Raw genomic sequence first — 14,269 nt, forward strand, 5'->3', positions numbered from 1 at the left:
TCGAAAGTAAGCATTTAAATATAGTGTAATATTTCACATATTTGCTAGAATTTGATGTAGTTTGGGCCTCTACCATTTAAAGGGTTTTTGTAGCCGGGTTGCGCGAAAGGAACAGTGGCATAAGTGAAACAGAAATTGAAAGAGTGCTGGAAAGTGATTTCGCCTCTTGGTTCGAACAATATGTACGTATCTTATAACAATGGACTTTCATTTTTATAATAAGGTTTATAAATTTTACAAATTTCTAACTCCCCACAGGTGAAAGATCCAACTGTCTGTACAAATCCGTTTATTCTGAGTCTCGCAAAGGGACCGTGTAGAAAGGTCACCACATATAAGGGATACTATGTAAACGGCTTCAAATTTCTTACTCAGGAATATGGGCAGGATCAACTTACAATGAATAGCGGTGTCTGCGTAAGGGGAACAGAATATGTTGAGGGTGAAAATGACTTTTATGGAGTGTTAACGGACATAATTGAGTTAGAGTATCCAGCTCTACCAATGAAGCAGACCGTCATTTTTAAATGCGAATGGTTCGACCCTACGGATACAGGCACAGACACTACCAATCGATACAACTTGGTAGATGTTAATCACAGACACAGGTATAATAAATACGAGCCGTTCATCTTGACAGAACAGGCTGACCAAGTTCATTACCTTCCATATCCAAGCAGAAGACGGGACAAAGTAAATTGGTGGGCAGTTTGCAAAATTAAGGCACGATCAGAACTTGACATGCCCGATGCGATTATCCCGGCCTTTCAAGACGACATTGAAGAAAATCCCCTTATAGTTGAAACGGACGACAATCCCACAAATTTAGTTGACCTGAATGACGTGGCAGACGAAGATGCGTTGCAAATCCCTCCTGTTGAAGATGAAGAAGAAGAATATCCGCCATCCTCATCAGACGAAGATGAAGAACAACTCGACTGACGTTTTGGATATTTTTTGCAGTTTTAGTTGTATTCATTTATTATTGTACTAATAACAATTTATTTTTTTATAATGTATTTTTCTATAATGTTTTGTTATAATGTATTTTTTAACAATGTATTAAATTGTTATATATGGAACGAAATGTATTTTAATGTCTGCAGGTATGAGAGGGCAGGGTGGTTCAGGTGATCCGACTAGAAGTCGGGGACGTCGGGGTAACCCAACTAGAGGTCGTGGTCGGGGTAACCCGGCTGTGCGTGCCCCTATTGAGGACGTCCCTGTTCAGGGTCAGCAGCAGGAGGTGGAGGCGGCACCCCCTGTTCAGGCCCGACAGCCAGGAGAGCCGCCTGCAGAGCTGGATGACCAGGGGAGGGCACTGTGTTTCCCAGACGCCAGCAGGTAAGAATGTAAATTTTTAGTTTAATTTTTTTTATCGTTTTACTATAGAAAGTAAAAGTTTGCTGTAACCTCGCAGGGAGAGGCTGTTGCACTCTGGACCAATCTCCCGGTCTATGCGGGAGATCTTTAGAAAGTGTTGGTTCGAGAATGGGCGAGCCTGGAGGTTTCTGACTGCAGAGCAGACAGATTTCTATTGGGAGGAATTTAAGGTAATAAATTGTTAATTTTAAAGTTTGAATGTAGACTAACGCAAAATTACTAACTCAAACTTGGCGTTTATGTTTTGCAGAAGGAATACTGGTGGGATACGGCGGATTACAGCGACGACGTCATCAAAAGTGTATTCATGGCGCATGCTGCAAACCGATATAAGGACGTTATTCATAGGATGAGAGAGAAGGACGAAAAACATACCTCGATCAGCCAAGATATCTGGGATTCCTGGAAGGCCGTCTGGGCGTCAGAAGACGAGAAGAAGAAGTCCGATGTAGCTCGCGCTAATAGGATGAGTGAGCTTGCTGGAGCTGGTTCCGGACCAGTACGCCATACAGGGGGATCCCGTTCCGCCATCCGACATATGGATGTGTTGGTTTGTTTCTAGAATTCTTTTTTATTTACAACTATCTTTTATTTTCAGATTTTCTGATGAACTAACAAATTGTTTATTTTTCTTTTAGGCTGAAGAGCTCGGCTGCAAGCCTACCGCAACGGAGCTGTATACTCGGATGCACTCCACGAAAGCTGATAAGGGTGTCATGGTAGACAAGAGGGCCCAGAACATGAGTGTAAGTCATGAACCTATATAATTTTAGTAGTTGTTTTACTTTACTCGAGTGTTAGATTAAATTAGTGTAAAATGTGTTTTAATGTAAATTCTAAATACTAGATTAGGTGTGTTAACAGCCGGTGGGTTGTATATGAAATGTATATGTTTGCAGGATGTCCCTGAAAAATGGGTGTTAATCAAATTATAGAGGAAATGCTGCCGAATTTTCGTTAGAAATTATACTTACATTTCATATGTTATACGTTTTTAACCGTTATGTGATATGTTTTTCTATCTTTTTGTAGGATGCAATTGCTCAGAGACTTGCTGCTGCATCGCAGCCGCCGACCGATGGGGGTTCTTCTAGCACAGCGGAAGTCGACGAGACCCAGCTGTTTCTGGATATCGAGGGCGTTAACAAGAAGCGTCGTGTTTACGGGTTGGGTTCAGCGACTAGTGCGTACGTGGATACGACGACGTCTAGTAGGGCGAGGACCAGGTCCACACAGTCACAGCGAACTGAGGAGGAGATCGAGCGGCGTGTGCGGGCGGGGATCCAGGACGGACTGCGCCAGATTACCACTGAGGTAAAGGATCTCCGTGCGCACCAGGCGAGAGCCAATGAGAGGATGGCCGAGATTATTCAGGCTGAGATGGCGAAGATGATGCAGACTCTTCCTCCGCAGTATCGCCCACCTCCACCCCCAGGTCCTTCAGACGATGACGACACTCCGACTTTATAGTGTCATGTTTGCGTTTCTGACATTTTGTATTTTGTCACTTTATACATTTTCTATTTTTTTGCTTTATACATTTTGTTGCGTTATGTAAAATATAATATGTTTTTATATGAAAGCGTTCTTTTCCTGAAATTGAGTTTTATTAAGAATTGTAAATAGTAGATTTTACTGGTTATAATCGTCGTTAATAAAACAGGGAAACGGACGAGAAAACGGAAATTTTCCGCGCAAATTGTTTGTGATTTGCGACGGATTGGATCCGTCGCAGAGTTTGTAATTTGCGACGGATCCAAGCCGTCGCAAATGAATGAGATTTGCGACGGAATTGCTCCGTCGCAGAGTTTATAATTTGCGACGGATCCAATCCGTCGCAAATGAATGTGATTTGCGACGGATTTGATCCGTCGCAAAATCCCTGTCGCACAGTAAAATAAAGTTTGCGACGGAATATATTCCGTCGCAAACTTAATTATCCGTCGCCAAATTCGTCTCCCTTTTCATTTTTTAGGAGACGAAATTGGCGACGGTTTGTTGGATATGGCGACGGGTGTTCCGTCGCCATTTTTGCGACCCCTTGGTCGCTAAAACTTTAGCGACCAGACAATTTGCGACGGACAGATTCCGTCGCAAATCCGTCGCAAAGTGCTATTCGCGACGGATTTTGCATAGTTTGCGACGGAATAGTCCGTCGCAAATTGCCTGCTGTACAGTAGTGTTTAAACATTAAGAATTTATTTGCACTTTAACCTAGTAATTGACATAGTGACACATTGCGTGGCACGCCACATCAGCGCCACATCAGTAAAAGCGTGTATCGATTGAGAGTTGGAAAAAATTGAAACGAAATCATGCGTTTCAGGACAAAGTGGATGAAATTGAAAGGTTTGTATTTTTGTAGAACTTCCTTCAAAGGTTTGGCCTTTTTTGATTATTTGGGCATATTATAAACATATATCCTGAAAATTGTCATAGAAAGTGCATTGATGTAGAGATAAGATTAATTGTCATTTGATCGAACATATTATATGCAGGGGCAAAACTAGAAATATTTTCCACCCGGGGTTAAAGTTCACCTTCTCAATTTAAAATGAAAAATTAAAAGAGTTTAAATTCCCGGTTTTTAATATAAACATTTATATTAATTCAAATTTTAAATATTTTCATTTAACCATAAAAAATATCAAATTAATATCAGACTAGGGCATAAATTTAATCAAAATTTATTAATTCGGTTGATTGTTTTTTAATTGCAAAATAATCTTTTAACTTTAATTATTTTTAAAAAATAATTAATATAACATAAATATTTATTAATTTTTATTAATATATTACCTAAAGAAAGTGAAAAGTTGTTAACGTGATTAGTATAAGATAAATAAAACTAAAACTTTTACTTTTTTATTAAAGAAAAAAGAAAGATTGTTGTTTTACAACAAGTGGAGTTGAACCCTTTGCCGATACAAATGCCAAATAAGTTTTAAGTGATTTTACTGCCGAGCCAAGCATAATATTAAGGGCTTTTTATATGAAATACTTATTTTTCTTCAACATTTACTTTTTTACTATCTCTTTTAAATCTTTACATTTCATACCAGCTTTTTTTTCTTTTATACTATTTTTTTAAAAGAAAATTTACTTTGTATATTAAACAAAACTTAGCTTGGCATAAAAAGGTAGCAAAACTAGATCTAAAACATTGAAGGAAAAAAAAAGTCGGATAACCAAATGAAATTATCATCTGGTAATGATATTTCTGATTCCAATACTGGTGTTTATGTACAAATATAAGTAGAACAAAAAATATGATCCACATGGATATTTGACGGTGGAATTACGGTTCAACTTTTTTATTTTTTTATAAGAACGGTTCAATGGATTACTCGTGTGATCTTATTGTTTATGGGACTTGTTTTTTTTTTTCTGATTTGTTGTCTCACTATATTCATTTGCTTACGTCATCGCACTTCGAATACTCAAAACGATGAACATAATGAATTAGAACACGTTCATCGCGACATTGAAAACGACGCTGCAGAACGTCGAAACATCGAAGAACGGCGAGAAAGAACATTGACATTAATACAGTTGTTCAAGAAAGTTGTTTATAGTAAGAACAACAAGGTGTCGAGTACTGGTGAGGAAGATGATGACGTGTGCCCTATTTGCATAGAGAAATTCAACGATGATAACGAGTGTGTGGTGCTTCCTTGCAGTCATATGTTTCATAAACTGTGCCTGCAAAATTGGCTGAATAAAAATACTTTATGCCCTATTCGTCGAGCTGCAAAATTGGAGATTCATCTTGCAAATCAAGTTTAATGGGATTTGACAAATATTTCAAAACCCTAACTCTAATGGGATTTGGCAAATATTTCAAAACCCTAATTCGATTATTAACTTAGTTTGGGTAGTGAATATGAGTAATGAACGGGGTTTTAAATTTTAATTAGTGCTAAATGTTTGACGAGAGACTAGCTAGCGGTTTAATTGTACTATCTAAAGTTCTTTTGATTTTTTTTTTCAAGTAATCATATTTTGTTTTAGAGAATTAACTCCTATTTTTCAACATTTTCTTTCATCATTTTTAAATTTTTTTCACCATTATATTCCTGCACTTAATATTTATCACATATTTTAATGTTAATTTTTTTAATTTTTTTAATTTTTTTAATTTTTTTTTGGATTTTAACTTTTTTTTACTATTGATGTTTTTCATCAGTTTTAATATCATGAAATCAACACGAAATCAACATATGTAATAAATTAACTAATTTTCAATTTTCAATTTTTTTTGCACTAATTTTTATTTTTTTAACATTTTTTCAATTTGATTTCATTTTTTTTATTTTATTTCACATATAATAAGTTCTTTTTCGTTATTGTTAAAATCAGGTAAATATCAACATAATATCAACACAATATCAACGTAAGATCAACATCGTAATATTACAATATTTAACATCATTACTGTCTTATTCACCGATGATAAAATCAACAAAATATCAACCGAAAATCAACACAATATCAACACTGTGACATAAATAATTCAACATCATTATATGTCTTCTGCTTGATGCTAACATATCATTATCTAGTCTCAATTTAATTTAATTTAATTTTTTAGTTGATTTCACCAGACAATATTATCTTATTTTTCAATGTTAAAATATAAAAAAATCAGTTGATATCAATATAATATCAACATAAAGTCAACATAAAATCAACAACATTGTAACATTACAATAATTCAGCTATCAGTCATCATCAAGAAATCGTTCTGCAGAATAAAAAAAACGCAGAAACACTAAAAAAATGCAGAAATAACAGAATTTTATTCCATAAAATCACAAAATTATTCTACATAACATGAAATGAGTATTAGATTCTTTAAAGATACTCTGTATACATATTTAATGGTGAAAAAACAGTAATAAATAAACAAATTACAGATCTGAAAATTAAAAAAAACAAATAAATTTCAGATTTGCGATGAAAGAAAGATGACGGCGAGACGGAGGCAAAACAGCGGAGGCGGAACGACGAAAACGGAACGGCTGAGGCGGATTGATACGAAAAACAAAAGGTGAGTTGAGAGAGAAAGGAGAGAGAAATCTGAGGAGAGAGAAAATAATCTTATTTATGAGGGTTTGTGCTATTAGGATTTTATTTGTATGAATGGTATAAAAGTAATAAATTCTTTTTTGTATGATAGTTTTAAAATGTCAAATATGAGTCAGTATAAAAGTAAATCAAACTTGAATGTTGGTTATTTGAGTAAAAAGCCCTAATATTAATTAGGCCTAATTAGTAAAAAAAATCCCACCTTATAACTTTTTTTCGTTTACACCCGTATTTAGAAAAAAAAATCAATCGTACCCTAAATAAAAAGAGTTCAATTTAGTGCTTTAGGTAGAGACAAAATATAAAAATCCAAAATAGGGTACAATTGAACTTTTTTTTAGGTGAGGGTATAAACGAAAAAAAAGTTACAATGTATTTTTTTTTTACGTAATTAGGCCTATTAATTATATTTCATTAATAGTTTACTTATGGATACTGAATCCTATCATATGTAATGTAGAGCCGAGTCGTAAGAGATCCATCGTCAGACGATATCGGACTCCCGCCCAAAGGGCTATAAGTTAGACGAAACTAACAACTGAATCCATGAATTGACTGGAATAATACTTCAATTTACAAAGATAAGACCGAATTCCCTGAAGACTCGGACAAAGCGTGTCGATCTAGGGATTCAGCCAATCGGCCAGATCTACAAAGATTCGTAAAGATCTTTCCTATTTGGATACAAACTCCAACTTAGTAAGATAAACTCCAGTTTAGGAAGATGCGACTATTTATGAAGACATTCCTAAACTCATCTGAATAAGGAATCCCACTTCTAATCAGGGTCAAACCCTACTAAATAAGACTCACTTTCCTATTCCAAGACTACAAGGTATTCAACCACTATATAAAGAGCTTGAGGTATGCCTAAACACACAATTACATTCATATACTCAAAACGCTGCTAAAAAACTCAATACTGACTTTAGCATCGGAGAGTTAATCGGATAACCACCGTCTGGTTAGCTTCTACCTTGTTTTATAGGTTAATCCACTAGATCAGAAGGAAAACTCCATCAATTGGCGCCGTTTGTGGGAAAAAGCTCCAAAACTTCGAACAATAAGAAGCTTTTTTTAACTCAAAAACAAATATTCATTGAAAAAGATGACTTCTGACGGATCAAACCTCAAGAACTAGCTGATTAATACACCGTGCTACCCACCGGAGAAAAACCAAAGACGCAAGAACCCTACTACCACTAGTAACATTTGATGATAAAGATTTCAGAAGAATCAATCAGACCCATATTGAGGCTCTAGTTGTAGCCATGATCATTGAGAATTGGAATGTGGAGAGGATATTAATCGACGAAGGGAGCGCGATTAGTCTGATGACAAGAAAAGCGTATGAAAGCCTCGGAAGAGTTCCTGCAAAATTAAAGAGAAACGCTACCCCAGTAACGGGATTTGGCGGATCTCCCATCAGACATATAGGAACAATTATTATGGACGTCAAGTTAGGAAGAGAAAGGAAAGATGAAGAGCTACAAATACGATTTAGCATCATGGATATTGAACTACCATACAACACAATCCTGGGGAGACCATTCCTCCATGATCAGCTGCTGTAACGAGCATAAAAGCTCTGACAAAGAAGATACCAACAAGGAAAGGAACTGTCACGGTGCAAGGCAACCAAACCAGTGCGAGAGAATTCTATGACAAGGCAGTAAGTGAATCCTTCGAAACTATGCCAATCAAAGAGATCGTGAACCACAACATTGAAGAGAAGGAAACCGCCCCTGAGGGCGAGATGAAGAAGCTGGAATTAAACGAGGAGAAAAAAGTGAATTTAGGGTAGGCACAAGCCCTAAGTATGAAGAGGAGATCGTAACGATGCTGAAAATGAATATCAGAACATTCGCCTCCAAGGCTTAAGAGATTGCGGGAATAGACCCCCACGTTATAACCCACGAACTAAATGTAGCCGAAGGGGCGAATCTCGTAAGACAGAAGAAAAGAAAATTTTCGGAAGAGAAGCAAAAGATAATAACTGACAAAGTAGAAAAACTCAAGAAAGCATGGCTCATCGGGGAGGTACATTATCCTGAATGGGTAGCCAATGTGGTGATCGTGAAGAAAGCAAATGGGAAAAACAGGATGTGTATAGATTACACAGACTTGAACAAGGCATGCCCTAAACAGAGTTATCCACTGCCCGATATTGACCAACTGGTCGACTCGACCGCCGGACATGCGATGTACAACTTAGCCGATTTTACCCAAAGCTATCACCAAATACCGATGAAGGAGCAAGATCAGGAAAAAACGTCATTTATCACTGAAGGCAGAACTTACTGCTACACGGCGATGCCTTTCGGATTGAAGAATGCAGGAGCAACATACAAAAGGCTTATGAACTTCATGTTCAAAGACGAATTCGGAAAGCGAGTCCAATTATACATTGACGACCTAATCATCAAGAGCGAGAACATGGAGAGCCACGCGAGAGATTTAGAAGAAACCTTCAATATTCTGAACAAGTTCGGAATGAAGCTGAATCCAGATAAATGCGCATTCAGAGTACAAGGAGGAAAATTATTGGGATTCATGGTATCCCAAAGAGCAATAGAGGCGAATCCGGAGAAGATCAAAGCAATCATGGACATGAAGCCACCCAGAAACATAAACGAAGTCTAAAAGCTCTATGGGCAAATCATTACACTCGGAAGATTCATGTCCAGCTCAGCAAAAAGATGCCTACGGTTCTTCAAGGCCTTAAAAGGCTCACAAAAATTCAACTGGAATGCAGATTGCCAAGAGGCGTTTGCGGAGTTGAAGAAATTTCTAACCTCACCACCATTGCTGAGTCGACCATTGAAGGCGGAGATGTTTTACCTATATATTTGTGCAAGAAAAGAAACAATATGAACGATGCTAGTGAGAGAAGAAGACGGGGAATTAAAACCAATTTACTACATTAGCTGAGTATTAAAAGAGCGGAGACCAGATACCCGGAGATAGAGAAAATGGCGCTATCTGTTGTAACTACAGCAAAAAAGTTAAAGTATTACTTCCAAAGCCACAACGTGGTAGTAAGAACCAACCAGCCCCTATGGGCGAATCGTCCATTGGTCCATCCAATTGAGTGAAGACGACATTTGATACGAGCCTCGCCCAACGCTCAAAGCACAAGACCTGGCGGACTTTATAGCAGAGATTACCCCCGGCGAACAGGAAAAGGTCAAACCCGATTTCCTGTCGGAATTGCATGTAGATGGAGCATCAAACAAAAAAGGATTAGGAGCCGGAGCCATCCTTAAGGGACCCATAAAGATTAGAATCGAATACGGAGTAAAAATTGGATTCAACGCAAGCAACAATGTCGCTGACTATGAAGCTCTAATTGCCGGACTCGGCTTAGCGTTGGAAGTAAAAACAGAAATCTTGAAGATCTACAACGACTCTCAGCTGGTAGTGAATCAAGTCAAAGGTGAATACCAAGTTAAAGGAACAAGAATGATGGAATACTTGGCGAAAGTCATGAAGTTACTCCGAAGATTGGAAACACAAGTAGGACAATGGGAAATCATACAAATCCCACAGGAACAAAACACTGAGGCCGACGCTATTGCTAAGTCAGCCTCCGAACTCGGATATCTCTTCATGAAAATGTAGCTAAATAAAACACTTGAGCAACTAAACATCAATGAAGCAGAGATAATGGCGACCAATGAGGTTGACTCTTGGATGACTCCAATAATCAAATACTTGGACCAAGGAGAACTACCACCAGACAGAATTGAAGTTGTCCGAATTATTTAAAAATCGGCTAATTATTCATGCTATAACGAGGTCCTCAATCGAACCTCTCTAACCCACCCATGGGCGAGATGCGTCTCGACGGAGATTGGGAACCTAATCCTGATGGAAATCCATGAAGGAATATGTGAGGCTCATGAAGGCGCAGTTACGATCGCAAGAAAAACAATGCTTCAAGTATATTACTGGCCGACCATCAAGGAGGATGCAAAAGCACTCGTGAAAAATTGCGACAAATGCCAAAGACACGACAATTCAGCCACAGACCAGCAATACCCCAAGGATCTCTAGAAAGTCCTTAACCTTTCACCACATGGGGGATAGACATAGTTGGACCTTTCCAAAAAGGGAGAAACCAGATGAAATTTTTAATCATAGCCATCGAACACTTCACAAAGCGGTTCGAAGTAGCACCAATATCAACTATAACAGCAGCTAGAGTCGAAGAGTTCTTCAAAATCAAAGTAATATGCCGATTCTTTATACCTCACACCATAATAGCATATAATGGGAAACAATTCGACTGCAAGCGATTCAAGAAGTTTTGCAAAGATCTGATGAGAAACTTAAAATTTACATCAATGGCGCACCCCCAAACAAATGGCATGACTGAAATGACCAACCAAACCATAGCGCAAGGGATCATGAAACGACTAGCTCAATATGAAGAAAATTGTGGGGATGAACTCTATAGTGTCATCTGGGCTTATAGAACAACCCCAAGAAAGGGAACAGGCGAAACACCCTTCAAACTCGCCTACGGGACTGAAGCAGTGATACCAGTTGAAATTAGAATACCAGGTATTAAAGTGAACTACTTGGAAGAAGGGACAAACGAAGTAAAAATAAGGTTATGTTTAGACTTATTAGAAGAACGAAGAAATCAAGCGGGAATCCGAGCTGCAGCCTACAAGGAATAGGCTGCCAAATATCACAACCAATGGATAAACTCAAGGGAATTCCAGGTGGGCGATCTCGTCCTAAAAAACGCGGAATTCGGTAGAGGAAACACTGGAGTAAAGAAGCTGCAATCAAACTGGAAAGCACCTTACATAGTCGAAGAAGGCACAGGAAAAGGAGCGTACAAGCTTAAAACGATGATTGGATCTATGATCCCGAGATATTGGAATGTAGAACATCTGAGAAAATACTATCAACAAACTATTTTGTAGCATGTACCGAGTTTTATTTATAAAATAAAAATTCAGATTCGACATACAAAGGATTTGCCTGAATCTAAATAAATTCAACAAGCTCGTTTGAGCTTACGTTAAAATAATAGAGTCGCTTGAGTCTAAAGAAAAAGTACAATGGGTTCGTTTGAATCAATAAAAGTAAAGCTCATCTGAATCGCAACTAGATTCGCGAGACTACATTCATGAAGTTTAAACTAACTTCAAAAAAGCAAAAAGCGCAAATTAAAGAACGAGTTTAAAATAACTCGGGAAAATAAACAAACACAGACAGGAAAAAATAGAAATATTTCTATTAATAATTTGTAAAGATTATAAAAAGGATTATAAAAATCCAATACACATAAATAAATAAATACACAGACATCAATACGCTTTCTTGAGGGCTTCAATCTTCTGTTTATCAAGTTTCTCCTTGACATCCTTGGCAAGCGAAGTTGGATCCAGCTGATTCACCCCAAAAAGATCAACGTCAGGATTCTTCTCCCGCAGTTTTGCCCCAATAAAAAGTCCCAGACTCAAAAAGGCGACGGCAAAATTGTTCTGCCTCCTTCTTTATCAAATCCCTCTCTGAGGTAAGGGAAGTTGAAGAAGTCTTTATAGACTGGATCTCCTCAGATAAAGTTTTGATCCGAGTCTCCAAAATGGAGATCTCCTTCTCTTTGGAGGTCTTGGAGGAGCGCAACTGCAAATTGAGAGCTTCGGCCTCATTCAAAGACTGCTCTAACTTTTCTTTCTCGGATTGCTAGGACTTGCAATCCATCTTCGGTTGCTTCAGCTGGTCAACCGCATCCTGGCAACGTTTTTCCATAATAGTGATCTCCTAGAATACTTGCAAAAAAAAGAGGAAATGAGAAAAGACAATCATAGTCGATATGCAAAAATAATGAAATAAATATACAAGAGATAAACTAACCGAAAAACCGCCAAGACAGGTGAATTCAGCAAGATCAGCGCCATACTCGCGATCTATGGACTTAATGTCGCCCTTCACGAAGATATTCTCCATGCAAGCACAGAGAACTTTGGCATTAGAAAGCAGAGGCGGGTCCTGCCTATCCGCCCATTCAGCAAAACTGAGCGCATCGCCACTCGGGGCCTCTTTCGAAGGCTTCCGCCTCTTCAACTACTTCGATAAAGGACCAGAATGGTCCTCATAAGAATGTATTTTCTTGTCGGAGGCCAGTGGCTCTTCCTGAAGAAATTCAGGATCCTTTGATTGAGGCAAAAAAGCCTCTGATCCCCCAGCCGGGACTCCTTCAGCAATAGGGCTCGGAACAGCAGTGGAGCTCGGACTCGGGTCAAAAGCTGGAGGAGGAAGTACCCCACTAGTCACCTCGCCCATATTTACAGACATGTCCAGAGAAGTTTTTCAAGAAGATGGTCGAGCGAAGTAGACATCCTACAAAATGATAAAATGAAAGAGTTAGAAAAATACCTTCAAAAGGAAGATCCGCCAAAAGAAAATCATGGCGACTCAAGTACGGCTCTAAAAGAACGTTGTACTTAGGCTTGTCAGCTCTGCAGCCTGACAAAAGAGATTGGGCGAAGTCCTTCTCTTCGTCAGACAATTCCGGAATAAAAGAAAGGGGAACTTTACTCTGAGTAAAGCTCCGAGGAAGAGAAGAAAAAGAGGAATGCTGAACCAAGAAAAATTTAGGAGTCCAACCTTTAAGCGAAGAAGGAAGAATAAAAAGGGATTGGTTTGGCCGACCGCCAGCAAAAATGAATTCCTCGTCTTTTCGACGAGAAAAGGAATAAAAATAATGGAACAACATCAAGGAGGGTTCCTGACTACAAGACCTACAAGACTCGATGAAAGAACAAATAATACGAATAGCATTAGGATGAAGCTGCCCAATTGGAATACTTAAGTTTACACAAATATCTACTACTAGAGACTCCAAAGGAAAATAAAAACCAGCTGAAAACTATTCATGAAAAACAACAATTTTATCAGACGAATCTGTACTTTAGTTCCCCCGAAATTTTTACGCTGGTTTTATAATTTGAAAGGACTCGGGAAAATCAAAATTTTCAGCAAATTGTATTATCTGCTCAAAAAACAAAGAGCTTCGAGTGTGTTCCAAGTCATCATGAACACCCCGAGACCCTTCGCCTCTTTCTGACAATTAAAAATTAAAATGGGGGAAACAAGGAGAAAGAAAGAATTTTGAATGTGAAAAGATTAAAAAAGGCAGAATGCAGAAATAATTGAAGAACACGAAGAACAACAAAGAAAAATTAAGAATAGAAAATTGAAGTAATCAAATGAAAACAAAAATACCTCGAAATCAAGTATGCGGGATCAAACGAAAGGTAAGCAGAAACCTTGAAGCGAGGAATCTTGGAACGATAAAGCAAAACAAAGCGCAAAGATAATAATGCAAAAAAACGAAGAAAAGATTGCAGAAAGGTGGGGAAATGTTGAAGAAAAAAATGAGAATGGCAAAAAAACAGTATATATACCCAAAAATTGGGACTAGGAAGACGAAAATACAGAACTCTAAGGGTCATCCCAGATGAACGACAAATGCGACAAAATAAGACACTTGTCCACGATCTAAGTAAAGACAATCGCCGATGACTAACACATGGCAAAAAGATAAAAAATGGAGATCTTGTTGAACAAGTGAAACGACACGTCAGAATATTAACCGACTCCCCTCAAATAGAGCTAATATTTATCAGGGCATCAATACCATGACTTCAGCTCACTTGCCGGGGGGGGGGGGGGCGATAATGATGGATACCAAATCCTATCATAAGTAATATAGAGCCGAGGCGCAGGAAATCCATCCTCAGACAATATCGGACTCCCGCCCAAAGGGCTAGGCTTG

The 14,269-nt window shown here is 38.1% G+C and overlaps 3 protein-coding genes across 3 annotated transcripts; all 3 read left to right on the top strand.

Moving 5' to 3' along the window:
- The first annotated feature begins 1,096 nt into the window (after positions 1-1,096).
- On the top strand, positions 1,097-2,853 carry LOC126678364 (uncharacterized). The gene is made up of 5 exons (XM_050373266.1): positions 1,097-1,344; positions 1,421-1,553; positions 1,634-1,933; positions 2,022-2,129; positions 2,416-2,853. The coding sequence occupies exons 1-5, from the start codon at positions 1,097-1,099 to the stop codon at positions 2,851-2,853; spliced, it is 1,227 nt and encodes a 408-aa protein (XP_050229223.1).
- A 1,892-nt stretch (positions 2,854-4,745) lies between these two features.
- LOC126678365 (E3 ubiquitin-protein ligase At3g02290-like) lies at positions 4,746-5,329 on the top strand. The gene has a single exon (XM_050373267.2). It carries the CDS (start codon positions 4,750-4,752, stop codon positions 5,167-5,169), a length of 420 nt encoding a protein of 139 aa, XP_050229224.1. The 5' UTR covers positions 4,746-4,749; the 3' UTR covers positions 5,170-5,329.
- Positions 5,330-10,137: 4,808 nt separating this feature from the next.
- LOC126678368 (uncharacterized) lies at positions 10,138-10,527 on the top strand. Its single transcript, XM_050373268.1, has 2 exons — positions 10,138-10,221; positions 10,270-10,527. The coding sequence occupies exons 1-2, from the start codon at positions 10,138-10,140 to the stop codon at positions 10,525-10,527; spliced, it is 342 nt and encodes a 113-aa protein (XP_050229225.1).
- Positions 10,528-14,269: the final 3,742 nt, after the last annotated feature.

Source organism: Mercurialis annua, linkage group LG4, assembly GCF_937616625.2.
Source record: "Mercurialis annua linkage group LG4, ddMerAnnu1.2, whole genome shotgun sequence".
Taxonomy (NCBI): Eukaryota; Viridiplantae; Streptophyta; class Magnoliopsida; order Malpighiales; family Euphorbiaceae; genus Mercurialis; species Mercurialis annua.

Coding starts and splice junctions, on each gene's coding strand:
- LOC126678364 (XM_050373266.1), top strand. CDS start 1,097: ATGTCTGCAGGTATGAGAGGGCAGGGTGGTTCAGGTGATCCGACTAGA. Junction 1,554..1,633: donor TCTATTGGGAGGAATTTAAG/GTAATAAATTGT, acceptor TATGTTTTGCAG/AAGGAATACTGGTGGGATAC. Junction 2,130..2,415: donor AGAGGGCCCAGAACATGAGT/GTAAGTCATGAA, acceptor ATCTTTTTGTAG/GATGCAATTGCTCAGAGACT.
- LOC126678365 (XM_050373267.2), top strand. CDS start 4,750: ATGGGACTTGTTTTTTTTTTTCTGATTTGTTGTCTCACTATATTCATT.
- LOC126678368 (XM_050373268.1), top strand. CDS start 10,138: ATGGCGACCAATGAGGTTGACTCTTGGATGACTCCAATAATCAAATAC. Junction 10,222..10,269: donor TACCACCAGACAGAATTGAA/GTTGTCCGAATT, acceptor TGCTATAACGAG/GTCCTCAATCGAACCTCTCT.